The 27942-nt window shown below is 43.1% G+C and overlaps 1 protein-coding gene across 3 annotated transcripts in view; it reads left to right on the top strand.

The window, feature by feature from the left end:
- SSH3 (slingshot protein phosphatase 3) overlaps positions 1 to 25611 on the top strand; it is a 34144-nt gene extending 8533 nt beyond the window's left edge. The window contains exons 2-14 of one of the 3 annotated variants that reach the window (XM_042440259.1): positions 1796 to 1833; positions 4005 to 4203; positions 11869 to 11987; positions 13098 to 13169; positions 14992 to 15057; positions 16996 to 17190; positions 17685 to 17778; positions 18086 to 18214; positions 21498 to 21544; positions 21830 to 21976; positions 23102 to 23302; positions 23877 to 24312; positions 24582 to 25611. In XM_042440259.1, the coding sequence (XP_042296193.1) occupies positions 1796 to 1833; positions 4005 to 4203; positions 11869 to 11987; positions 13098 to 13169; positions 14992 to 15057; positions 16996 to 17190; positions 17685 to 17778; positions 18086 to 18214; positions 21498 to 21544; positions 21830 to 21976; positions 23102 to 23302; positions 23877 to 24312; positions 24582 to 25082 (2244 nt within the window). In that variant the 3' untranslated portion in view covers positions 25083 to 25611. Of the gene's footprint in view, positions 1 to 1045; positions 1834 to 4004; positions 4204 to 11868; positions 11988 to 13097; positions 13170 to 14991; positions 15058 to 16995; positions 17191 to 17684; positions 17779 to 18085; positions 18215 to 21497; positions 21545 to 21829; positions 21977 to 23101; positions 23303 to 23876; positions 24313 to 24581 lie in introns of those variants that run through there. The other 2 variants (XM_042440253.1, XM_042440268.1) reach the window with 2 other exon arrangements.
- The last annotated feature ends 2331 nt before the right edge of the window (positions 25612 to 27942 follow it).

Here is a 27942-nt window from a genome sequence, read left to right as displayed (position 1 = left end):
TTCCGCCATTCCTTTCGTAACCCGAAAATTTCGTAACCCGAAAAGGCTTTCCGTTAGCACTGGAAAGCCTATAGCTGCACTTTGCAGCATTTGAATTTCGCGCCGAAATGAATTTCGTAACCCGAAAAATATTTCGTAACCCGAAACAGTTTTTGCCAATCCAACTTTTTCATATCCCGGAAATTTCGTAACCCGATCATTTCGTATCCCGAGGCACCAGTGTACAAGGTGTTGGTTATTACCTATAAAGCCCTAAATGGCTTGGGCCCAGGGTACTTGGAGAACCGCCTCTCCCCATATAATCCGCCCCGCACACTCAGATCGGCCGGGAAGCATCTGCTGAGAGTTCCAGACTCGAAATATGCCACAACAATGCGTAGGGCCTTTACCATCTCGGCCCCTCAGCTCTGGAACTCGCTTCCCGGTGAGCTCCGCTCGGCCACCTCCCATGACCGGTTCAGGAAGGAGCTAAAAACCTTCCTGTTCCAACAAGCTTTCTCCTAATTGTTCCTTTTGTAGCCTCTCTTCTTCCCCCTCACTGTTATTGTTGTTGTACATCCTAAGCTAGCTGGATATTGTTACATTGTTTGATTGTATTCGATGTTTTGCTATTTTAATGTATATTTGCTGTGTTGTGTTTTTATCTTGTAATGGCACTTTTTGTAACCTGCCTTGATCTGTGGAAAGGCGGGCTATAAATAAATATTTTATTTATTTTATTATTTATTAAACAAAACAACAAATATCATTACATCTAGCAACTTCCATCTGAATTTGCTCCATCTGAAGGAGCCCATGGACTGATACCCACCCACTTCATGGAATTATACTGCAGTTGATAGATTTTTATATATGTGACTGGTACTAGGGGATGGCTTTCAACATTCAGTTGAATTGCCCCATCTATTTGCTATTTGGTTTATTTTACTGATTTTTTTGTTACGTTAGACTGGGAGGAAAATCCAGTATACCTTGGCTGATCATGTAGTACTGTTTGCCCCCCCCCCCCCCATATTTCCAGACCGTCCTGTAATTTTAATATAAATGTCAATTTTGTCCTATTTTCAAGAAAAATCCCGTTATGTTGTGAAAATGGTTTGAAGATCCCTGTTTGAAATTGTGGTTGTCAAATAAAATTGTGTCATGGAGCGTGAGAAGTTTTGTATGTTAAGTTGTTCAAAGACTGAAATTTGCTGCATAAGATTACATCTTCAGAAAAATATTCATGCTACGATCGTGATGAAATATAGTCCCTCTATACCTAAATTTTCGTATGAGTTTTATCACTGAAGAATAATTGTTAGCTCAGTAGGTTCATGCAATAAAACTTTTGTTATGGTCATGAATATGGAATATTACATAGCACTGTCCCATTTTTGTCTCCAGGAAATATGGTCAGCCTATGTATACCTCACTTAACAGATTTATGTCTCTCAGAGTTCCACCTCATAGATTAAATCAAGCTTCTTTCAACCTGGAGTGTTCTTGACCACTTCTCTCATCACCAGCACTCAATATTTTCCAAATTTACTGGGGATGGTGGAAATTATAGCAACCCAGTGGATCTGGAAGGCTCCAGGTTAAGAGGAGAGGCTGACACAGACATTCATTCCACTTGCCAGAATCTGATGTTTTAATTGTGGCAAGTTATCTGGAAGGTCTTACTTGTGAGTTGCTGAATGGAAAACATTGGTCTGGGCAAATGGAAGCTAGCATACCTTTTTGTCTACAGCAGGAGCTTCTTCTCCTGTTCTCTGAAACAGAAGTGACTAATCTATCTGGTATTCCTTTGCAGGATGAAGAAGTTTCCAGGAGGAGGCAGATGCAGCGACGGTGAGAAAACAGTCTTCAAAATCTCGTCCTTTTTTGCTTACAAATAATTTTGAAAATCCAGCATTGAACTGCAGGGATCCTTTAAAACCACCTATTGGATATTTTCACATAAATAACTTCTAAAAAAAGAAGTCCTGAGTGTTAAATTTAGCGTTGTACTCTTCACCAACAGCAGTCCATCATCAATGGCACAATACTGTACCCCCAGCTAAAGGGTTATTTGGGCATTGTAGACAGGCTGCTTCACAACTTTAAGAAAAAGATGATTCCAGAGAACAGTAAACTAAAAGAGTGTTTGGTGTGTGTGTGATAGAGTGTGTGTGGTGCACACACATGCATAATGCCTATATCTGTGTGGTTTAACTCATAAGTTTCTCTGGTATCCTAGGATCATGTGAAACTTGCAGAGCTAAATTCCACATTGCAGTGACAACTGCCTGGAAGATTTACATATTTCCCCCCAAAAGGTCATCCTGAGTGCACACAACAAAAGTGTAACAGCAGCACACTGTGTGCTCTACAATGACAGTGCAGAGAATAAATCTCCTATTAGGAGGAATAGTGAGGAATAGAATACAGTACTTTCTACTGGAAAGTGTGTGTATGCATGTGCCTTCAAGCCACCTGCCCATTTTTGGTGACCCAATGAATTTCCTAGGCTTCTCTTAGGCAAGGAATACTCAGAGGTGGTTTTGGCAGTTCCTTCCTCTGAAAAATAGCCTATAGCACCTGATATTCATTGGTGGTCTCCTATCCAAGTACTAATGAAGGCTGACCATGCTTAGTTTCCAAGATCAGATAGGATCTGGTGCCTTTAGAGTGTTTAGGCCATTGGAAAATGCATGCTGAATAAATACCTGGAAGAAAGGCATGCATTAACTGTAAATGGTGGAATTTGCTCTGAATATGGTCAACTGTAGGGTCCATTTTCCTCTTCTTTGGTGGCAGAACTTTCCATTTTTTCTCAAACACATATGAGTTACAGAGAAACCATAGATGGGGAAAGACCACAAACCATCCCCTTACTGCATCACTGATCATCCCCTTCTGCTATTATGTCACCCCTGCTTTAAAAAGTAACAGTACAGTATAGTTACATGCATCTACATGTAACTCATAGGAAGCCCTGTTAGGGTGGCGGTGAGTGACTTTGAAATGTCACTCCCTAAAAATGCATGGGGAGTCATCAAAGATATTTTAATTTGAATAATTAAGACACTTAGGTTCCGCCTAAAATCAAATGCTGGATAATATCCTTTTAAATTAAGCAATAACTCTGTGTTTGAATTTTTGTAAATTAAACATGGGATTGAATATGCTTGCTTCAAATTTTGAATATGCTTGCTTCATATTCTGTGAACTGAAGGAGGAGGTTTACTGCCAGTTAGATATTCCTTACAGTCAACACTTTTTTTTTAAAGAAAAGAAAGAAATATGATTTTCAGTTCAGCACTATCTCTTGATACATTTAGTGGGCTTGAATGCTTCAAGCTAGATGGAATGTCTTCATTTATCTCCCTCCAAATGCAGGGACTATTCAGTCTCTTTACTATTTTAGAGTCCATGGTTGCTTCCCAATTACAAAATGTTTCTTAACCTTTCCCCTTAGGATGGGGCAGGAAGACTTTAAAGCATGCATGTATATATATTCACACCTCTCCCTGCAGATCGAGGCAGGATTACAGCTTAATAAAATGCATACAAATGCAATCAATAAAATCAGATAAAAACTAACTCTATCATAATACGTCAGTTGTTAACAATAAGATTGTACAATAAACATAGTTAAGGAGTGGAGATAAGTGGATGGATGTCCTATACAGGATCAGATGTATAGGCCCACTGGAAAAGATCCCAAATGATTCCCAAACTATGGTCTTCAAGATGTTTTGGACCTCTGCTCCCAAAATTCCTGTCTGGTGCCCAAGCTGGCTGAGAATTATGGGAGCTGAAGTTCAAAATGCCTGGAGTACTAGAGTTTTGGAACTACTGATTTAAAGGGTACAGCAAACCCCACTCGCCTGCACAGAGCAGACTTCATGACAGTTTTCCAAAGGGGCCAAATCTTTTTCTTTCTTTCCTTTTTTTCTGGTTTTGGCAGACATGGTCCCCAAATGAATGAGATGGTTTTTCTTTATATCCTTCTCTCCCCTACCTCTTCTTTTCTCCAGCCACAGCTTTGTCATGGTCAAAGGAGCTGCTTTACTCCTGCAGGAAGAAGAAAAACTGGAGTCTGTGCAGGAGGGTCCATCAGTCCCCATAGACCAAGAGGAGCCTGACAGTAAGAGCGAGAGTGCTGGAGCCGGACAGCAAGAAGTGCACTTACAGCAAATGGTGGGGCTCTTGCGGCCAGAAGACACCATCCGACTGGTGAGACTCTTAATGGCCAGGGCCAATATAGCATACTGGGGTGACTGAAGCTACAAAAGGAATTGACCTGACCACAGAACATGTGGCTCCTCAGATAAATCCAAGGAGCCTGGAGCAGTCAATTATGTAGTTCAGTGTTTTGAGTTTGTTGTAAAAGAATTTGCTCAAATATTTCCTCTTCCTCCTGTTCTAGTGTTAGCCCTACTTCTTCTTCTCCATTCTATGTCCCTTCATCCAACACTTGGCTCAAATTTCCTTCCCAATTTTGTATCTTCTTGCTATTGGATGACTACAGAGTGAGTTTCCTGTTGCCAGAATTGAACAGTTTTTGGTCCATTCTGTCACTTAAATCATCTGTTCCCCTTTCTGTGGATTCTTTCCTCCCTTCATCTTCTTAGTACTATAAATGATTTCTTTCCCTGGGCTGCATCTGCACCAGAGAAATAATCCAGGTTGACACTACTTTAACTGCCCTGGCTCAATGCTGTGCAATTCTGAGAACTGCAGTTTTGTGAGACATTTAGCTCTCTCTGTTGGAGAGCTCTGGTGCCACAACAAATTACAAATCTCAGAATTCCATAGCATTGAGCTGTGGCAGTTAAAGTGGTGTCAAACAGGATTATTTCTGCAGTGCGGATGCAGCCCTAATAAACTGTTCCAGGTCTCTGTGTGCTCTCAACCTATGATCCACATTTCATGAATTGGTAGGCAATATGCTTTGGCATTATCTGTGGTGAGGGCTGATGTACTTGAATGTTCTTCCAGATGTCTTGGACTTCCAGTCCTGGAAGTGTCAGCCAACATGGCCAATAGTAAGCAATCATGAGAGTTATAGGCGAAAACACTGAAGGGCCAAAGGTTTCTCCCAGATAATTGGTATTCTTTGCTAGAGTCTTCCAGTGCCCTGCCCTGAGCTGTAGTGTTCATGAGCTCTGTACCTAGTAATTCTATGTGCCTCTCCAAACTACCCAGGATTTGTTAGGGTGGAGCCATGGCCATTAAAGTGTCATCATATTACTATAACTGTACTGTAAATGTCAGAAAGAAAAAGTTTTAGCCTGGCCTTCTCACTGTGTGTAATAGGTTATGTTGTGGATGTTTCCATCATGAGTCCTCACCTCCATCCTGAAAAAAGTGCAATTGAGACACATCTTTATTGTCTCAGGAAGAACATCCACTGTGATGACACAGTATTTCTTCCAAGCCTGTTGGATTCTCTCTGTAGCTGGCATCTTAGTATGACTCTGTGTTTATGGCCTGATTTAGCCTTTCTCCTCCTCTCAGTGTGAGTCCAGAATCTGTACTGCTTCTCTTACAGCATTCTTCTGATAAATAAACTCAGTCCGTCTGCCCCCCACCCTACCCCACTCCACAAGCTCTAATGTTGCAAGCTTAGGTTCATGCTTCTGGAGGTTTTGTGGGGAGGTGAAGGGAGGGATGCCTTTCCTTTTGGAATGTGGCATTCAAGCAGACATGGCTGGGAGGTGTAGCCACTTCCCCTTTTATGGCTTGCAGGTCTTTTTGTTCTCTTAGGCGGGCAGCCAGAGACGGCGTCTCAGCTGAGCTTGCTCCAAACTCTGGCTCTAGGGACTCTGCTGGGAGATTTCCAAGCCGGCTAAAGTAACCCTTCCCCATCACCACTGAGAATGAGTCACTCCCAGCACAGACAATTCTTTAAAGACAGCAGCTCTCAAAGTCTTTTCTGGTAGAGGCTGAGGCTCTTTGGAAGCTTACCAGAGGTTGCTTAACTAGGCGGTTAGAAATGTCAGACAGATGGCCTTCCCCTGCAATAAATAAATAAATACATAAATAAATAAATAAATCTGCCTCTGTCTTGGGTATTCTTAGTTCAAGCAGGGTAATAGTGAAGCTCAAGATACTTGTTGAGTATCCCTATGAGAATCTGCTCCAGAATTCTGGGCAAAGTCACAAACATTCCAGGGCAGATGTCACCATGGAAAATGTTTCCTGAAGACAGACATTTTGAAAAATGCTCCCTTAAAACAGTGAGCTCAGAGGCCTCTTCCCTGGGATCCTGCTATGCAATGCCAAAATGCACTCATATGACACTAAAATGGGATTAATCACACATGAGGCTCAACATATATTTAAGGCTCACCTGTACACATGCACCTAATTTTAAAAGATAAATTCTATCTGGGATGGAAAGAATATGTAATGCATTTACTTTTTTCTTTCATGTTTACAGTTAATTCTGTTTCATATTCTGAGGTAAATTAGCAGTATTCACATGAGATACAAATAGCAACAGGGGAGATTAAATGTAATTTGTAGTGTTATCAATAATGTAAAATGCTTATAGGAAAGGAGTGGGCAACCCCACCACCCTAAGGCTGTTTTTGCAGTTCTGGATCCTCCAGACTCCCCAAGCTGTCCTTTTTTCTGGCATAAATAAGTAAATAAATAAAGACGTGCCTCTTCTGCAAGCTGATAGGAGTGGCGGTTCATCTTTTAAATATGTTACAGATCTCTCCTGTGCTGCTTAATATCTAAAATACCTGTTTGTTTGCTTTTTGTTTTTTTAAAACCAGAAATGGACTTCCAGCCACTTCCAGTTTTTGTATTTTGGCAATATTTATGCTCCCTTGACCTGGAGCACCTCAGAGACAGAAAACTGGCTCTTTAGCTGGCTATGAGGGCCACTGTGGTATAGTAGTTCAAACACTGGAATATTACACTGGAGACTGGAATTCGAATCTCCACTCAGTCATGGAAACCCACTGGGTGACCTTGGGCAAATTGCATTCTTTCAGCCTCACAAGAAGGCAAAGGAAACCCTCCTCTGAACAATCTTGCCAAGAAAACCCCATGATAGGTTCACCTTAAGGTAACCATAACTTAAAAATGATTTAAAGACACACACAACAACAACAACATCTGCCATTGTTTCCCATCCCTACTTTTGACAGTAGATAGGGAGCCTTTAGTGTACGATCCCTTCCTTAACCATCTATGTGAGGTGAACTGGTAATCCACAAGCCACAAAGCAATCCTTTATAATTAATAATGCTACCATAGAATCATAGAATCATAGAATCGTAGAGTTGGAAGAGACCACTAGGGCCATCCAGTCCAACCCCCTGCCATGCAGGAAATCCAATTCAAAGCATTCCTGACAGATGGCCATCCAGCCTCTGTTTAAAGACCTCCAAGGAAGGAGACTCTATCACCCTCCGAGGGAGTGCATTCCATTGTCGAACAGCCCTAACTATCAGGAAGTTCCTCCTAATGTTCAGGTGGAATCTCTTTTCCTGCAGCTTGCATCCATTGTTCCGGGTCCTGTTCTCTGGAGCAGCAGAAAACAAGCTTGCTCCCTCTTCAATATGACATCCTTTCAAATATTTAAACAGGGCTATCATATCACCTCTTAACCTTCTTTTCTCCAGGCTAAACATCCTCAGCTCCCTAAGTCGTTCCTCATAGGGCATGGTTTCCAGACCCTTCACCATTTTTGTCGCCCTCCTTTGGACACGCTCCAGTTTCTCAATGTCCTTTCTGAATTGTGGTGCCCAGAACTGGACACAATATTCTAGGTGGGGCCTGACCTGAGCAGAATACAGTGGCACTATTACTTCTCTTGATCTAGACACTATACTTCTATTGATGCAGCCTAAAATAGCATTGGCCTTTTTAGCTGCCGCATCACACTGTTGACTCATGTTCAACTTGTGGTCTACTTGGACTCCCAGATCCCTTTCACACGTAGTTTCATTCAGCCAGGTGTCACCCATCCTATATCTGTGCTTTTTATTTTTCCGCCCTAAGTGCAATACCTTACATTTCTCTGTGTTGAATTTCATTTTGTTAGCTTTGGCCCAGCTTTCTAGTCTATTCAGGTCATTTTGAATCTTGATCCTGTCCTCTGGGGTATTAGCTATTCCCCCTAATTTGGTGTCATCTGCAAATTTGATAAGTATGCTCCCAATTCTGTCATCCAGGTCATTGATAAAGATGTTGAATAGCACTGGGCCCAGGACAGAGCCCTGTGGGACCCCACTGGTCACTTCTCTCCAGGATGAAAAGGAGCCATTGTTGAGCACCCTTTGGGTTCGGCCGGTCAACCAATTACAGATCCATTTAACAGTTACTTTGTCTAGCCCACATTTTACAAGCTTGTTTGCAAGAATGTCATGGGAAACCTTGTCAAAGGCCTTACTGAAATCAAGATATACTATATCCACAGCATTCCCTTCATCTACCAAGCTGGTAATTTTATCAAAGAAAGAGATTAGGTTTGTCTGGCATGACTTGTTTCTCTGAAACCCATGTTGACTTTTTGTGATTATGGCATTGCCTTCTAGATGTTCACAGACTCTCTGTTTAATGATCTGCTCCAGGATCTTTCCTGGTATTGATGTCAGACTAACTGGACGATAATTATTGGGATCCTCTTTTTTCCCCTTTTTGAAGATGGGGACAACGTTTGGCCTCCTCCAGTCTGCTGGGATCTCTCCTGTTCTCCAGGAGTTTTCAAAGATTATTGCCAATGGCTCCGATATTACATTTGCCAGTTCTTTTAATACCCTTGGATGGAGTTCATCTGGTCCCGGAGACTTAAATTCATTTAGATTAATAAGGTGTTCCTCTACTATCTCTTTACTTATTCTGTGCTGAAATTCCCCTATTCTGTCCTCTGCTCCATTATCCTCAGGTTGAGCACCCTTTTCTTTTTCTGAGAAGACTGAAGCAAAGAAGGTGTTGAGTAATTCTGCCTTTTCTCTGTCTTCTGTTAGCATTTTGCCATCTTCTCCACGCAGTGACCTTACCGTTTCCTTCTTCTTCTTTTTGCTGCGGACATATCCAAAAAAGCCCTTTTTATTGTTCTTAACCTCTCTAGCAAGCCTGAGTTCATTCTGCGCTTTAGCTTTTCTGACTTTACCCCTACACATGCCTGCTATTTCTTTGAATTCCTTTTTTATGATTTCCCCCTTTTTCCATTTCTTATACATGTTCCGTTTCAAACTTAGCTCCGTTGAAAGTTCCTTAGTCATCCATCCTGGTTCCTTGAGACACCTCCCATTTTTCTTTCTCACTGGAACTGTTTGAAATTGTGCCTTCAGTATCTCTCTTTTGAGAAACTCCCATCCATCCTGAACTCCTTTATCTTTTAGTATTTCTGACCATGGAATCGCCCTCAATACTTCTCTAAATTTACTGAAATTCGCTCTCCTAAAGTCTAGGATGCGTGTCTGACTATGCCTGGCTTCTCCTTTCCACTGTATTACAAACTCCAGGAGAACATGGTCACTTCCACCTAATGATCCCACCACTTGCACCGCATTAACCAAGTCATCCTTGTTGGTTAGGATCAGATCTAAAATAGCTGACCCCCTTGTTGCCTCTTCCACCTTTTGGACCATGAAATTGTCTTCCAGGCAAGTGAGGAATTTGCTAGGCCTTGAGGATTTTGCTGAGTTTGACTTCCAGCAAATATCAGGATAGTTGAAGTCGCCCATCAATATTACATCTCTCTTTTCTGACTGTGTGGTCATCTGTTCTAGAAAGATATCATCCAATTCCTCAGTCTGACTTGGGGGTCTGTAGTAGACTCCCACCATAACATCCTTGTTGTTTTCCTCCCCTTTGATTCTTATCCAGATGCTCTCCACCTGGCTTCCATGATTGATGTCCAGGATCTCTTCACTGGTGTAAATATCTCTGACATATAGTGCTATTCCTCCTCCTTTCCTGTTTGGCCTATTTCTCTTAATAAGGTTATACCCCTCTATTTCCACATTCCAATCATGAGACTCATCCCACCAGGTTTCAGTGATGCCTATTATATCATATTTGCTTTGTTGTACTAGGAGTTCGAGTTCATCTTGCTTATTTCCCATGCTCTGTGCATTAGTGTAGAGACATCGCAGACCATGGTTCCCTTTTACTTGCTGCCTGTGCAAGTTTTTTTGCCTCCCACTGTTGGGTCCTTGCACTGTTTGCCTTGTTTCCTCTGTGTCAGTTTGACTATTTTTGCCATCCCTTTCGCCTTCCAAGTAGTAGTGACTTATGAGTGAGGGTTCTAAAGATTAAGCAAAGGTTCTTAGTAAACTAGAAAGTCAGTTTCTATATTCTAAGTGACTTGTCTAAATATCCTACATCATGAATAGGTAGCTGTAATGGAGGCCACTTTTTCTCCTCTTTGGCAGGACACACCTCTAGCCTTTGGGCTGAAAGTCCTAGAAGTGGCTCAGAGGCTGTACAGACCGGTGATAAATGACAGCATTGGGGCAGAGTGGGGGTGTGGCAACTGCATGCTGTGTGCCCCGATTCTGCCCTCATGCTGACATGATGCCACTTGCTCCGCTGCACAGATGCAGGCGTCACACGCTCCCTTGGATCAGTGTTTACACACACTGTGCCAAATAAGTGCCAAAAAGCCACAACACTCGCAGCTATGGCACCCTTTCTGTGGCACAAAAGGAGCCGCTTTTTGCAGCTCTTTTTTTTATAATAAATAATAATAATATTTATTTGTATCCCGCCCCTCTGAGAACAGTCAGGGCGGCTGCAGAAAAGCCAGATTGGGGCTGTGATGTGCTGTTGCCACAGTCCCAATCTGGCTAGGAAAGGGGCGGTGTCCCGCCACCCCTTACGAGATGTCTGTACATCCCCTAAGAGTCTACTTTCACTTTCTATCTTCCAGGTTTTCCAATAGATTTTCAGAGTCTTGGGTTTTGAAAGTGTCTGGGGGTATCAGGGTATTTTGGAGGATATGCTTCAGGAACTCTTTGGAGGGGAGAGATTATCTTTTGACCAATTCCTTTTTTAAAAAAAGTGTTGGGGGCCATCTGAGAACACAGAGGAATTAGGAAGGGCACAGAAAAGAGATTGGTGGTACATGTGGCCTGTAAGCGGCTCTTTCCCCATTCCTGCCCTACATGGTGTGATTTAGAGGGTTGAGCTTACTTCATTCTTTGATGTTTCAAAAAATAAAATAAAATACAGTGGAGCCTTGGTATCTGCTGTGATTTAGTTCCAGGATCCCCTGTAGATACCAAAATACATGGATGCTCAAGTCCCATTAAATACTAGATGCCCATGTCCCATTAAGTAAGAATAGTAAAATGGTACCCCTTATATAAAATGGCAAAGTCAAGGTTTGCTTTCTGGCATTCTTTTTGGGGTGTGTGTGGTATATTAAGATGTGGATGGTTGAATCTGTGGATAAAGAATAGAGAGCTAACTATATGTTTATTTCTGGATAAATGTAAATCTGTTTTTTCCCCTCAAGACCATTTCCTGGCAGAGGTGAGATCCTCCTGAGAATTGTGAATTGGGTTGGTCCTCCCATGAGCTCCTAGAGCAAACAAATATAGTGGAGCCTTGGTATCTGCTGTGGTTTAGTTCCAGGATCCCCTGTAGATATTCCTCAAAACCATTTCTCACACTGGAAGTTGCAGCAAATTTCTGCACAAAAGGAATTAGATTCATCCTGTAGCCTGGACTTACTTGGAGTCTACATGTCTATGTGTTGCTGTCAGTGCTAGTTTCATGTGTGCACAAATGTTGTCCATTGGCATGGATGAAGGTGTTAGCCCCCAATCTGAGGAGAGCACCCCAGACTTGGGTGGGAGGACCTCACTGGTCTATGCCTAGATGGCATGTAAGACAGGGTGGCAAGGTTTCTGTATTTTTCTTTTGCAGGCTGTAAGACTGGAGTCAACACGAGCTCATAGAATCCGGTACTTGGTGGTTGTGTCAGCTGCAGAGATGGAGAGGAAGAACGAGATGGTGCTGCTGGGAGTGGACTTCCCTGAAGAAGGGTGAGAGGGCAAGGGAGGGAGTGGGAGGAGAACAGAAGAGTGCCTATGTTTGACTTAAGGCTTGCCTTCACTTGCCAGAAGTTTAGACAAAATTAATTTGCAGAACAGAACATGAAATACCGAACAACACAAAAAAGCCCACTTGCTGCTACAGTGAAGGACAGGAGAGCATTTCTAAGGCAGAAGGCTCCCAGTGGCTGACATGCCTTTGCTTTGTATCTTCTGCATGATGCATTTCAACAGGGCATAATTATAAGATACAGGGAAGTCTCTCAGAGACCAATCTGACACTTGCTTGAAAGTAAATCTAATTGAAATCAGTAGGTGTTACCTGTGAGCAAACATGGCTCTGACCATACTCCAAGCTTTGTCTCTGTAACCAAACTTGTGATCCTAGCCAGCATTAGATAGGAACAACTACTAACACATCATTGGAAGTAAGCAAATGCATCCAGAAAACAAATACACAATTTCATTACTCTTTCCATTAAGTTAGTACAAGCAGAAACCCTTATCAAAATCATCTTTCCTTCAGAGTTGTTTCCTGGTTTGCAGAGGCCTCCTTAATATGTTTGACGCCCTAGTCAAACCAGTTTAGCAGCTGTTCACTGAAGGTCCCCCCTCCCCCCTTCAGCCTTTGTTTATATATTCATGTAGGTAAAGAAACATACATATTACAGTATGTAACTGTATCAAGTAGCTGAACCAACTAATGCTGAATTTGAATTATTAACCACAATTAAGGTTCTTCTGTCAGAGCCATAGTCTGCAATTCCCTGAGCACCGCTGGTAGTGCTATGCAATGTATGTTTGACTTTATGTTTGCAGCCAATAAACATGGTGAAAATAATATTCAAAGAGAGAGCCATGCTAATTCGTTTCAGCATAAAAAAAAGTAAAAGAATCCTCCGGCACATGTGAGATTTCTAGAAAATGCTTTTTCTCAGTTTGTGACACACATACTACAGGATTCCTTTATATCTTTTTATGGTGGAAATATATTATCAAACTGTTGCAGGAGAGGAGGCAGGCATAAATGAGAGGAGAGTATAATGACCTTTCTAGGTTCTGCCTGATCTCTTTTTCTCCCCCACTTCTCTTTCACTTCAGTTTGGCTGGCTGCACCCTGGGAATGGTGCTTCCACTCTGGAGTGATACCCAGGTCTTCCTTGATGGCGATGGGTAAGATATTTACTCCCATTCCCCATTCATCTTCTTCTGTGTAATGCTAATCCCTGTGTTAGTTTTAAGGGTTTAGCACAAGTTTGTTTTGCAGACAGCCTGGGGTACATAAACAGCCTGTGATAACAAAAGGTCATTTTTTGTATGGGTGTCTTTGTTTCTCTACTTACATATTTGTGTCCTGGCTATAGTGAAACACAAAGGAGATCCTCCTGCCCGATCTTACTTAATAACTGACTTTACAGATAGAAGTGGCATGTAGTTTACCCTGAGTGAATTGCTAAGAAAGGGATTTAGCTTGCTTTGGTATTAACCCACTCCTCTCTCTGCATTAGTAGAAAGCCAGCATTTCTCCATTATTTTCCTGTTACTTTTAATTGTATGCATAACAATATAGGTCCAATGAAATTCAAGATTCTTTACTTTGCAATGGAAGGAGCCATCTGTTTGAAAGTTGGAGTGGAGGAAGCAAAGGAAAATGGAAAAAGAAGAGTGTGTGTTGATTTCAGTTATATTCAATAGGGAAGGAGAAAAGGTTACTCCTTATGCATTCAGGGAGGCTCTTCCCAGTCTCAAAAGAGAAAGGGTGGATTCATTTGAGGAAGCTGTTAGAGATCTGGTGAAACTGAGGGAACAAAGGTCCTGAGTAGGCAAAATCTGACTATATGAGCAAAGAGATAACATGGCAGTAACAGTGCCAACTTAATGCTGTGTCTCATATTATGGTGTCTCAAGCTAAAAATCTAAACTGGAAACAACTTAGTGTTCCATGTTCTGCCAGTGTGTTTATTGGCTGTTGGCCAGCAGTTGTCATGTTAAAATTCACACATCTGCTGAGAGAGGACAATAGATGCCCATTAAACCAAACACAATTCTGCTTCCAAGTTTCCTTATCTGCCATGGAAATAGCTCTCTGTAAAACAATCAGAGTTTGGAAATATCATGTTATTTATAACATAGCTGTGAGTAATTTCTTATCACACACACCTTGCATAAGGATGTAACAAAGGTACATTTTTACAGTAATGTAACAACAGTAATGTGAATGTGTGTACTCAAGAAATTATTATTTTAAATTACTTTTAAAAGTTACTTTTGGAGGGCATTTTAGAAGCATATTCAACCTATTTTTTCAAATGTCATGCCATTGTCTTATCAATCGTAATTTTATATAAAAAACCTAATAGAAAAGAACAAGTAAAATAATGAGCTGCTCAATCATGTGGGAGGGGATGTGTACCTTTCCAAGCTCTGTAGCAGTGTCCACAGAAAGTCACCTGTTGGAAGACTGCAAACAGGATTCATTCATTCATTCATTCTCTCTCTCTCTCTCTCTCTCTCTTTGATAAAAGTCAGCTATTTATTTCTTTATTTATTTCATGTCATTTCTTTCATTTAATTTATATGCCAGCTTTTTCCTGGAAAGGGACACAAGGTAGCTCACATATAAATCTGGGAAACTAATATAGGGATATTCAGTTCCCATACCATCCCTGATTCTTCCTGAAAAAACTGGAGTTACATCTAGAAAAGAAGAATTTTTTAAACATAAAAGCTGAGAAGGATTGTGCAGTGGAGACAGCTTAGCATATTAACAGTAGCTGGTGCAATCCATTTTTAGAACTTGTAGATTAAGTCTGCTGCAATTGCACAACCAACTTGACTTTTAGATCCCAGGGGCAGAAAGAGCCCAGTTTTTTATCCTTTACAAATGGGATCTGGCATTATGGAATGTCTCAAGACAGTTACACAACCATGTCAGCCTGTACATGGAGCACTTCCAAATGGCTTGTGAAATCATTGTCTCTTTCTTTTTCTCCAGGGGCTTCAGTGTGACATCTGGAGGGCAGACTCGCATCTTTAAACCCATCTCTGTCCAGACCATGTGGTGAGCAAGGTGGTTCAGTAGGGTACGAAATGTGAACAGTAGGGGAGGGGAAAACAATATATCAGTGGTGAGCCATGTTAGAAAATTGATTATGGTTTTGGTTATTTGTGGTTAAGAAAGTTTAGCAGCAGTAGCACCAACAGCAACAAGCATGTACTCCACAGGTATTTGGTAAAAATCTACAGTACTAGATTTGAGCTTTTGGCAAATAAACAGGATACATTGGTAGGTAAAAAAAGAAACTTACTTTATTGCTACATCTTGGTTGTACAAAATAACTAATCAGTAGGGAAAACTATACTTGGCAGTAGAGTCCCTAGAGCGGACTCTCATGTGTGTAAGTAAGAAGAAAAAACATCTTTAGTAGCATAACTTGTTTTCAGCGTCCATGCTTGGTGAGAGTAGAGAAAGGAAGAGAGCAGAGAACAAAGGGCAATAAACTTTATTGACCCCTAGAAAAGGGAGGGGTTTGGAAAGTGACCACTTCACAAGAAACACTGACCAAATGACCATAGAGATATACATCACTGTTCTTGCATAGAAAACACGCCCCTTCTCAAGGGTACTAGTGGTACCAGAAGGCTGTCAACATAGATCTACAAAACAAGCATTGATAGCTAATATGCTTAGAGGGGAAAACAATATATCAGTGGTAAGTCGTGCCCTCTCCAGGCTCCCAAGACTGACTTTGTCTGGCCAAAAAAAGAGAGTGCATTGCCTCTTTTGGAAGCATCTAGGAGAGGCAATTCATCATTTAAATAGTTTGTGGGACACCTTTACACTGTGTAATGTCAACAATTACTTGTTTTTCAAAACTAGAAGTAGACTTGCATTTACTTTCAGGATATTTGTCAGGTTTTGTTTTTACATTTTTAGCAGTACATATCAAATTGGCTCTCATACCTACCACAATTGTCCATTCCTGCAATAAATGAATGAGTTTTGGAAGAAAATTATATAGATGCTATTACTGCTTTTGCTAGCTGGATGAGTGGGGCTATTAAATCCTGTGGAGGAATCTTCTGCATTTTTCTATTGGCACTGGTATCTTCAAGGGAATATAAAATTTTATTGCAGCGATAGGAGTTGGATAAAGTGGGCTACCTTTTGTGCCTCTCCTACATCTTTCCTTGGCAGATTGTAAAGTTGTGTTACCTTTCTGGCACTTTTAAGATGGGGAACTTCTGGCCTCCTCATCCGTCCTGTAAAGGCCTTCAGTGTAGCCTTATCCCCTTGAGGGAGGGATGGAGAGTGGGGGAAATAGTCCCAATAAATCCATTATCTGAATTAGAAGTCTTTGAAGGGGCAGCTCAGTCTGCTTTGCACAGCAAGGGCGAAATAGTCTCCAACTAAGCTTATAAAGCTTTCTTCAGACAGCAGTTCAGTGTGTGTAAGAATGACAGGGGAGAACAAAAGTGATTTAGTGAGCAGAGAGAGAGAGAAAAAAGGAGAGGGGTCTCTGAAAGTTCAGTCTAGCTTGTCCCAACTACAGTAGGCCCAGTGAAACAGTGGGTACCTTGTAAATCACCACTTATGTAAATCCCTATAGATTCAGTAGGTGTGCTTTATTGGGGACTTAGATTTAGGCTTGTGTCAGTTTGTGTTAGGCATGAAGGGGGGGGGAAGCAAGGGTATTACAGGGGCTTAGGCCCTCACAGGGTGTTCTGATACATGACCCCTAGTTTGGTTGCCTGGAGCTAGTTCAGCTCTTGGGCCCAAACAGGTTTCCCACTACTTTTCGAAAGCATTCAGATTGGCTCAGTTTCTGCCTTGTAGATACAATTATGTCTGAAAGAAGATGAGTATTGCAAGACAGGGGAGCTAATAATGTTAAAGGCAATTCCTGTGTCAAGCCCTTGGTTGTGTCACCTGCCATTGCAGGCACTTTCTGTGGCTTCATAACACTTCTGATATCTGGCTGTCATCTCTGTTTCTCAGGTCAGCGCTACAAGTACTGCACAAGGCATGCAGTGATGCTGTCTGCAACAATTATTTCCCAGGAGGCAGTGCATTGAGCTGGACTGAGTGGTACCAGAAGGCTGTCAACTCTGAACAGAGCTGCATTAATGAATGGCTGGCCATGGCCGATCTGGAATCTGTGCGCCCCAGTTCTCCCGCAGTCTTCTCAGACCAGTCAGTGATTCCCCTTCCCCCTCCCAGTGGGGCTGGTTGGAGACTGTGATGGGCACAGTCGGTGGAGCTGTGATTGTTCCCCAGGGAGTGGATGGGAAGGAAGCTCCATGCTGTGCAGCAGACCAAGGCATGGTCTTGCCGGTCAATCTAGCATCTACTGTGCCCTGTCCACAAGCCCCATTCCCAGCATCCATTTCTGCGATCCACTCCCGGAGGATGTGGGAGTCAGAGGGAGACGTTGGTTTGAGACACTGGTTAGACCCAAACTCTATCCCATACAACCATATGGCCTACCCCAGTACATTGTTTTTCAATCCTGAATGAATAAAGTTATCTGGGGAAATGTAGAGCTTCAGAGCCATATTAAATGCACAAATCTGCTACCATGGAGGGTGGGAAGGAAGGAAAATATAGGGGGAAAGCTGGTGTGATGGTGTCTGGGGCAGAGTCTGGTGGGCCGAGAGCTTTGCCGACCCTCCGTCTCTGTGCCTCAGGCCGACAGTACAGGAGATGACAGAGCGGATGATCCGGGCCAAGCTGCGTGAGGTGATGGCCACCACTGACCTGGAGAGCATCACCTCCAAGGAGGTGGGATGTTGGGACAAGAGGGTGCTGGAATAGGAAGTGATGGGGGGGGGCAGGAGAAGGGTGGGTGGATGGGCAGGGTGGGAAACATGGATATAAGGGGATGGAAACTAGTGTGTGAGGGGATATGGGAACAGGGAAGGTGCCCACAGTGAAAGAGAAAGATTTGGAGACTGGGATGTAGGAATTTGGGGTGAGGGGTGGGCAATGGGCAGGGCAGAGGGTTAAGGGTGCAAAACTAGAGAGCAGCAAGGCTGGACCCTCAGTGACCCTGTTTCTCACTAGCGTCCGTCCCTCTTTTCTTCCACAGATTCGGGCAGAACTGGAGCGGCGAGCTGGCTGCAGCTTGAAGGACTACAAGGAGTTTATCGACAATGAAATGCTGCTCATCATGGCTCAGATGGATCGGCCCTCCAGGATCTTTGACTACCTCTACTTAGTAAGGAAAATAATAAGGGATCCCTGACGCCCACAGTGTGGTGATCAAGGCCCAACCTGTAGACCCCACCCTCATCCAATTCTTTTTTCTCAACCTGCATGCTTCACTCTTATCCAATTCTTCCCTAACAAGAAGATGGAGGCCTTGCTGCTATCTCATAGCCTCCAGACACTGTATCTCCCCCACCCAACAAGAGAAAGCAAAGTGTCCTTTTGCCTTCTCTTTTGTTTGTCTTTAAGAGCAAAGGGGGAATGTGTTGCCTGATTGCTAGACCATAATTCCTATCATTCCTCACTATTGTGTATGCTTACTAGGATGATATGAATTGTAGTCTAAGAACATCTGGAGGGCCAGATATTTACCAGCCCTGATCTGCAAGCCTCACTGAGAAAGGGCATGGGACTAGACTTATATTTTACTGTGTATGAAATTGAAGGTTAGGGGAAATAACTTGGTACCAGCACTTAATCATGTCTATTGTTGTTTGAAAATCATCCTTAACAGGGAACTTCAGGTGTTCTGTGAAGAGGAGATGGGCAGGCAATGGGTGCTAGCTAGAGTACAGCATTTACCCGGTTTGCCATAAAACAGATTCTACACTTTACAACATTGTTGAATGCAGAAACAAACAAACAAAAAAAAAGAGAGCAGTGTTTATTAAAAGAGTAGAAATGACTGTAAGTCAGTAAGGCATTGTCAGGTCTTTTCCTAATTCACTCTCCAGTGTTATGTGGTTAGTCTTCTTTTAAGCTTTTAGTGCAGTGCGTGCACATTTATCAGTTGTTTTGTTGTACAAAGCACACGTTTCCTGAAAATTCTGATTCTGTTGTATGATTATTACACTTTCTAGCACTGGAAAAATGTTCTGTTTCCCACCCCAGCTCCCCATTGCATACCTGGCACTGTTTGGATTGTTCCATGGAATGTTGCTCTGCAGTGCTACAGATATTGACTGCACAATGTGTGTGACCTGTTCAGATACAAGAAGTGTTACTTTTTTAGACTACATTTCTCACAATTTCCCCAGCCAGATGGTCCTAAAAAGTAACTTTTCTGAATTCTGTTTACTCATCATTGCATTTACTGACGACTCATGGGTAATCAATCAAGTGGCTGTTTAGAAGTCTGTATTAATTACAAACAAGCCCATCCCACTAAATGCCATGTGCTGTCTTCCAGTGCTCCAGCCCAGTTCCTTTTAAACAGGTGGGCTGTTTCCATGCCCCAGGTGCCTCTTTCCATTCCATAGGAACAGAACTTGTGGCAGCAGCTACCCCATGCAATAGGGACACAATTCTTTGACTGGGTAAAAGGGCCATTAATGACAACATTTTAAAGGGGAAATGTCCAGATTGAATTATACAGCAGCAGCATCAACAACAGTTTCTATTTGACTGGATGTTTTCCAGAACTGGAGCCTTAATACTTATTAATTTATGTTCATTTACTAATTCTTTATGGATTATTGTTTTCATTCCATGATGAAATTAATAGGTTGCACCCTTTGAACAAATACAAGTATAATTTTTATCTTTACAGTGGACCCTTGGTATCTTCTGAGGTTTGGTTCCAGGACCTTCTGTGGATATCAAAATCCGTGGATGCTCAAGTCCCACTAAATACAGTCTGCCTGCACCATATGCGGGATCCGTTCTGGACCCTTCCGCGTAAAGCAAATTCAGCATATGCTCAAGCCCCATAGAGATGAATAAGGGCCACTCCCGTGCATGGTGCGACACTACAGGCACACACACCGTTACGTCCTCCTGGGCTTCTCATTCGCGTGACCTCAAGTCTGAGTATAGGAAGCCATTTATGGTGCGGGCAGACTGTACAGTGGCTTACTAAAATGGTGTCCCTTATATACAATGGTAATACCAAGACTTGCTTTTTGGAATTTATAATTTTTAAAAATAATTTTAAGTTAGGGATGGTTGAATCCATGGATAATGCATCCATGGATAAGGAGGGCCAACTGTATAATTATAAAATTATAATGTTCACAATTGTATTGCTTAAGGTATTGTGAAACACGGGTCAGGAATACAGAAAAACACTATTTTCATTTATGGATGGATCTGTGGTCAGTCCTGTACCAAGTAACAAATTCCATCCTTTTTCCACCTCATCTCAATGGTGCAACTATGGGCTGCTTACTCTCTGTATTCTCCCACTCCCACTATTGGAGCTGAGTGCTTCAGTAAATTGGGAAAAGGTCGACGGATTTCAGTAGATAGAACTTTGGTTGCAATAGTATGCACTTTTTTGGGAGTAAGTGTTGATGAACTTAGTGAGATTTACTTCTTTGGAGACATAGATATGATTTTATTGTTGGAAGTAATTACTAACTTATGTCTGGTATACATTTAAATTAGTTTTTATCAATTTTTTTAAAAAAGTATTTTATCATTTGAAAAACAAATGTAGCTTGTTAGACAGTTCCCTGCCCTCAGGCTTACAATCTAAAAAGGCATGACACAAAAGGAGAAGGGAGTGGTGGCGGGGAAGGGGATGAGGTCCAGCAGTTCTTCTCTACCTCCGAGGTCTGGACCAAGGGAGAGGGACTGGAGGGAGGGCTTGGCTTCTTAATGGATGGTTAATCTTCTACCAGGGAGGCCTGTTGGAGCTAGCCTGCCACTCAAGTAGGATAATATATATAAAATACATAGTAGTACAGGAAATGGTTCAATAAAACAGGCAACAAAAGAACATCAAATAGCAAGTGACAGTTATGCAATGCCTGGGAACGCTTCTCTGAACAGAATGGTCTTCAACTCCGTTTTAAGCTGGTTAAAGAAGTGATGGCTCTTGCTCGTGGGGGAAGAAGGTTCCAGGAGTGAGGAGCAGCGAGTGAAAAGGGGTGAATCCAAGATGGGGCAGAGAAGATCCTGGGCTGGAACAGCTGAGTATAGTCAGATCATCACCACCATCTTAACAATCAACAACAACAAAACCCAGATGTATTTAGCCAAATGAATAACTCTTGTATATTGTTTCATGAAATATCTAGTGTTGGCCACTGATGTTCACAAGCTATCATATTATATTGGGAGCTCTGTACACTTGTCAGTATGTTTTCCTAAGTATATTTACTATTAAATACACAAATGTTCTTAATTACATAACAATCAGTTGAAATTAAAGAGAAAAATAATGCACATTGTTTATTGGAAACATGCATACACTGCCTTTTTGCCTTTAAAAAAGAAACCCTGTGTTGATGGTGTCCATGCACTCAAACTGAGCTGTATTTTGTGTCCCCTCTTCTCTGCTTCTGTGTCAGGGCTCTGAATGGAATGCATCCAACCTGGAGGAGCTCCAAAGGAACAGGTATGTGATCTATACAGGAAGCTATCCAGAGAACAATACTGGCACCTCTCATGACCTGGAACCTCTGTACTTTCAGGAGAGAGTCTACTATGCCTCTCAGTTCAGACTTGTTTTCCATTTGGAAGGGAGAACTGCTGAAAGTTTTGATTCCCTCTAGCTATGGAATGACTGTAGTAGGGATGATTAGGAGATGGATCAGAATGAGGTGACTGGTGTGGAAGATGCCTACCCATATGAAGGTGGGTAGGCAAAGACTCCCATCTGATTCCCTGTTGTGTCTTTCAGAGTCAGCCACATCCTCAATGTAACCCGTGAGATTGACAACTTCTTCCCAGAGCAATTCACATATATGAATGTGCGGCTCTATGATGAGGAGGCCTCACAGTTGCTGCCACACTGGAAGGACACCTACAGCTTCATTTCAGCTGCTCGGTGAGGAGTGGGTACTGAGATAGAAGATACATACATGAATGCGGCTGTGGCATCATGCATTGCAAAGAGGCTAATTAATGTTGCCCCAATCCATCCAAGGGCATTGCATGCACAGAAGTGGGCTGCTGGGCTGACCTGAAAAGGAAGGGTACTGTGTCACCCTCTGTGAAGTGCCATGTGCATGTTGTGTGATCCTATTTTGGTAATTGTTGGGAATTTGGTAAACAGGACAAAAGTGTTGACCTCTCTCATCTGGATGTTTTTGTGGGTGAGAATTTGTTTATCCCCGATTTTGGTAGGATCATTTCCTACAGTATGATCCTAGTTCTAGATCACTGAATCCAGCACAGGTTGCATAAGCTACTTTTGACATACAGGATGGGGAACAATGTTCGCAGGGGAGGACAGATGATCACAGCCTGACAGAGCCTGTAATCTGGCTAAAAGAGCAAGAAATGAAGCCGCCTCTTCATTATTGTAATAGTAGCAGTAGCTATTGTTGTTGTTGTTGATCCATGCCTTCAAGTCAATTCTGACTTATGTTGATCCTAACATGGGATCCTATGATTTATGTCGATCCTAACATGAGATTTTCTTGGCAAGATTTATTCAGCAGGCCTTCCTCTAAAGCTGAAAGTGTGCCTTGCCCAACATCACGCAGTGAGTTTTCATGGCTGAGTGAACTCAAACCCTGGTCTCCCAGAGTCATAGTCCAAAGCTCAAACCACTATACCATACTGGCTCATTGTTGGAGTATTACAGGATCATAAATATAATTGTTGCTGGAAGAATGTTTACAAATTCCCTTTCTTTCCTAAGGTAGTCTTCTGACACATAAGCTACCAGTTTTTGCCCAAAGCTTACTTCCCAGGTCACCATAAAACACTGTGATGTTAGTAAAATGCAACAAATCTTCAGAGCTAGGGAGCAGTTATAGTTTTGGATTATTATTTCCAGAAATCTGGGACTTATGTTCAAAACCATATTTTTTCTCAATCTCTGTAGGTCTGTACCATCAACAACAATTGAGTTAGATCAGGAAGCAAGGGCTGTCAGGATGCTTGATGCTATATTTGTTCTAAGTGATGTGATAGCCTTGCTTACAGCTGAGATTCTCCTTTGCAGGATCCAAGGCTTCCGAGTGCTGGTGCATTGCAAGATGGGTGTGAGCCGCTCTGGCTCCACCGTGATTGCCTATGCCATGAAGGAGTATGGCTGGTCACTGGAAAAGGCCCTTTACTACGTGCGGGAGCGGCGCCCAATTGTCCACCCCAACCCAGGCTTCATGAGGCAGCTAGAGCTATACCAGGGCATTCTGGATGCCAGGTAACTTGAAGGGAAGGCCAGAGGATGGCAGGTTATCATGTTGTCAGTGTGCATATTGAGTGGGTACAGATGAATGGATTGGTGGGCTCTGCAGCTGTCTAGTAATTGCCTTAAATCTTATAGGACAAAGTGTGTTTGTTACTGTTGTCCAGGGACCAAACAACATGTTACATGCTAGGGTGTGTTAACAGTAGCTTGATTGCTCTATTGTAAATAGGAAGGAGACTTTTGGGAACTGAGAAGAAGCAGTGGAGAGGGATGCTTAACTCCTTTGACCTTTTCCCCCTCCCCCCAGGATGGTAAATAGTTATTTTCAAGGGTAAATCATTTATTGAATTTAAACTACATTTGATCTTTAGAAGCCACATACAACAACATAAACTCATTTTAAGATTGCAATTAAATTAGTAATTTTTAATAGGTTTACTTTAATGGCTGTCACTGTAAGTTAAATCCATATTTTTTCCTAACATATGATATGGTATTCCTTAGTGGCCTGTAATAGCAACATATCAATGTATATAAAGAATCTTGTTACCGCTTAGTACATCTTCCTATTTCTGCCTTTCTTCAGCCGGCACAGCAGTCTTTGGGAGCAAAAGCTAGGAGACGCCCAGTCAGAAGGCTCTTCAGATATAAGTGATGCCAGCAGTGATCCCTCAGGAAGCCCAGGCTATGAGACTCTGAGCTCAGAAGAGGAACCAGAGGAGACAGTGACAACTCCCCAATATTGCTTTCGACCTCTACGGGAGCCCCCTGAAGAACCCAGTCATCCTCTGGAATTCCCTGTTGGTCCCCAACTTGGCCTTCAGACATTGGAGGAACCAGGGGCATCAGATGACTCAGGAGCTGAGGAGGTGCGGAGACACCTGGCTACCATGGGAATACCAGAGAAGCCAGCCACATTCCGACGTGAGCGCATTAACCTTTATGCAGTCATGCGCAGTATCAGTGAGATGGATAGTCCAGAGCTCACCTCTACACCAGGAGAGAGTGCCACTGAGGAAGAGGTATGGTGGCAGACTGTGCAAGTGCATGCAGCTCAAGAGGGCTGGGTGGAAGGAGTCAGCTATCGTATGATTAAGGGGAGGCCATGGAGTAACAGAGCCAAGCATTCAAGAAGGGAAATAAAAATGGCAGTGCATAAGTAAGTTGCTGAACAAGCAGTAATGGCTCTGGGAGACAAGGTTATGTAGAGATGAGTGGCAGATGCTACCTGAGGCACTGATTCATTGTAGCAGCTGGCAGTCAATCAGTTTACCTGTTCTTCTCCCAATAGGTATTTCTTCATTCTGAGAGGAAGACCCCTGTGACCTCTCCTCAATCTCTCCCAAATGAAGAGAATTTAAAACCAGCAAGAGACTTTACAGCAAAGCGGTCTGTGTCAGGGGGAGAGCGGACACATAGTCGCAGGCCTGGACGACATGGACGCAGGGCACCTCGGGGCCATTCCCAGCTCTGCAAGCAGCTCTCCTACCACCCAGCACCAGGCAAGGTGCGTAAAGTTGTTGGGCGCATGGAAGGTGCTGCTCCTTCTGGCCGCAGACCTGCCCTGCAGCACCGCCTCTCTGTGGCTCAGCTGGCAGATGCTGCCTTGGTGGTGAGTCGAACCAAAGAGTTTGAGAGACAAACGGATTCTGAAAGCCCTCACAAGGTCCAATCACATTCTCCAAAAGAATCCCAACTTGGAGAAAATACTGCCGCCTGTTCCCTGACCTGCTCTCGCACACGGAAAATGGTACGCCAGGCCAGTGTCGACATAGACCCCAGTTCAGGATGAGGAAGAGCCCCTGCCTTTCTACTGAGTGGAGTCATCCATGGAGCTGAGGGGCAGCACAGAGGTGTATTTGTTATCATGGAGACTTCCTCCTTCTGCCTAAAAGTTAGTGACAGTTAACCTGGGAGAGGGCACTTTCAGAATGCTGCTTGGAGGAAGTACAGGGAAGAGGAATATAGGGTGAGAACAGCTCTTCCAGAGACCTGAACTGTTCACAAGCTCATCTCTTCTTTCCATGGGTAACAGGCGGCACTGCAGGGCGGAACACCCACACTCTTGTGCGACTTCATTCCATCCACTTATTTCAGGCTTCCTGATTGCCCTGAAGCTTGCACAACTCCAGGGCACCTCTCTTTGTTCCTTTAACTTCCTTCAGTTGCTACTACACTTTCAGGAGCAGTTGCCACTCACTGTGATCAAGTAGGGAACAAATTACCATTACTGTACTTATTTTTATACAAACACACACACAGCCGCTGTGCCATGGCCAACTTTGCTCAATCTAAAAATAAAAAAGTTCACTCGCTTTCCACTTGTTGGAGTGTTAGTCTTGTCTTTTTCCTTCAAAGTATGTCCTGTGCAATAAACCTCCTTAGCAGGGAGAGAGGTCATCTCTGATGGAGTGGGGAGTTTATTATTAAGGACTGACGAGTGAACAAAGCAGTTGCTTTAAGCAACAGCCATGTGAGACGTAGAAATGGAGGGCTAGCCTGAAATGTTCTGCTGCCTGAGGCACAGGAGAAAATGGTATCTACTCCCCAATTCACATACAAAAGCAATGGCCTCCTACATTTTTTCTTGAGCATCCTACATTTTATGGCGCTTTGCCCTCCTTTGTGGTGAGGGCATCAGGTCACCCTGTTTGAGCATTGGACATACGGTTGCCATAACCCGGCGGCCCCCGTGCCAATCACGGTTTCGGGGGGCCCCTCCCGGTCCGGTTTGGGCCCCCACCTGTGCCTTGTTCCCAGTTTGGGGGCCCGCTCCAGCCTTTGCCGCTGCTGCTAATGCGGCTGCTGCGGCGCCAACCCACCTCCTCCTCCGGCTCCGCCTTCCTCCTCTTCCTCGGCGGCAGAAGCGCCGCCACCACCGCGCCCCCACTGTGAGGGCTTGCGCGCCACCCAGGCCTTAGCAGGAGCCAGTGGCAGCGCATGCGCCTGCCCCATTCCCTTTGCGCGTGCGCGCCTGCCCCACTTTCCACCCCGCGTGCGCGCCTGCCCCACTTTCCTCCCCGTGCACGTGCGCGCCTGACCCTCTTTCCTCCCCGCATGCGCGCCTGCCCCAGTTCCCTCCGCGCGCACGCACCAGCCATCAGAAGGAGGAGGAGGGGGGGAGAGGAGGAGGAGGAAGGAGCCGGAGGAAGGGTGCCTGAAGGCCAGGGCAGAATTGGGCCAGAGAAGGAGGAGGAGGAGGAGGAAAGCTGAGTCAGTGGCCATTAGGTCTGCCTTGGTATTTTGGGGTTTTAAAATTATATTTAAAAATATAAAATACTTATTTTATTTAATTTTTTAATTATTATTGCTTTTTATTTTTTATTTTATTAATTTTTATTATTGCTTGTTTTTATTTTATTTCATTAATTTTTATTATTGCTTGTTTTATTTTATTTCATTAATTTTTATTATTGCTTGTTTTTGTTTTATTTCATTAATTTTTATTATTGCTTGTTTTTTATTTTATTACATTAATTTTTATTATCAAATATCTACACCCCTGCCTTGTTTTTTATTTATTTTTTCATTATTTTTTATTATTAAATATATGCAAGTGCATTTTCTGTGTATTTATGGCGCTTTGAATGCTAACAAGTCTGCCTTTCTTGGCCAATTATAGTGGTGATGATGATGATGCTGCTGATGATGGTGATATTGATATCAACAAGCCTCTAAGGCATGGCCAATGTAACTTGCAGTGATTTTTACAGACTCATGCGCAGTGAAGAAAAACCACAGTCCATTGACCAAGTACACACTTCTGAGAAGTAAAGTTGAACCCGAGGGCAAGTCCATTTCTGCCCTCTGTCTAAGAATAATGCCAAAATGTCCTCCATTTTGATCATGCCTAAATACATGCATTTATATTAACATTTTTTTTAAAAAAAAAACTCAATTTTTTGCGCGTCCTCCATTTTTATAAAAATGTGTCCTACATTTGAAAATGTTGCCCTACATTTGTCCTGGTTTGGAGGTCCTCACTTATGGCAACCCTAATTGGACAGGATGGCCAGACGTCCCAACTGCAAAAGAGGCCAAGGCACGGCAAAATGTAGGATGCTCAAGAAAAAAATGTAGGAGGCCATTAGAACCGTAAAAGCTAAAAACTCTCATAGAAAAATAAATTCATGCTTCAGTCATGCTCAGGATGGAACACATTTAGAAAATTCCTGCTGGAGAGGAGGTTGAAATGGAGGACAGGTCCTGGAAAAGGAGGACGCCTGGGCACCCTATGACTCTGGAGACCAGGGTTCGAATCCCTTTTCAGCCACTGAAACCTTGGGCGAGTCACACTCTCTCAGCCTCAGAGGTTGCAAGGGCCAAAACCCCTCTGAGGAAACATTGTCAAGAAAAAAACCCTGTGACAGGGTCGCCACAAGTGAGGAACGACTTGAAGGCACACAACAACAACAACTACTTCCATGGCCTGTTTGTTTCCCTCCACTGGGGATAAGTGTAAAGGGAGGGGGGCAGAGTGTGTTTCCCAAACTTTGATTCTCCAGACATTTTGGACTTCAACTCCCATAATCCCTTATTGTAGGGCTTCTGGGAATTGAAGTCCAAATCACCCGGAGGTCCAAACAATTGGGCTTGGAAGGAAGTCGGGGAAGAACTACGACAACCACAAGGCCTTGCGGTGAGGAGGAAGA

The sequence above is a fragment of the Sceloporus undulatus genome, chromosome 1 (genome assembly GCF_019175285.1).
Source record: "Sceloporus undulatus isolate JIND9_A2432 ecotype Alabama chromosome 1, SceUnd_v1.1, whole genome shotgun sequence".
NCBI lineage: Eukaryota > Metazoa > Chordata > Lepidosauria > Squamata > Phrynosomatidae > Sceloporus > Sceloporus undulatus.
The sequence above is the reverse complement of the archived record's forward strand: the minus strand, read 5'-3'. Positions and strand labels throughout refer to the sequence as shown.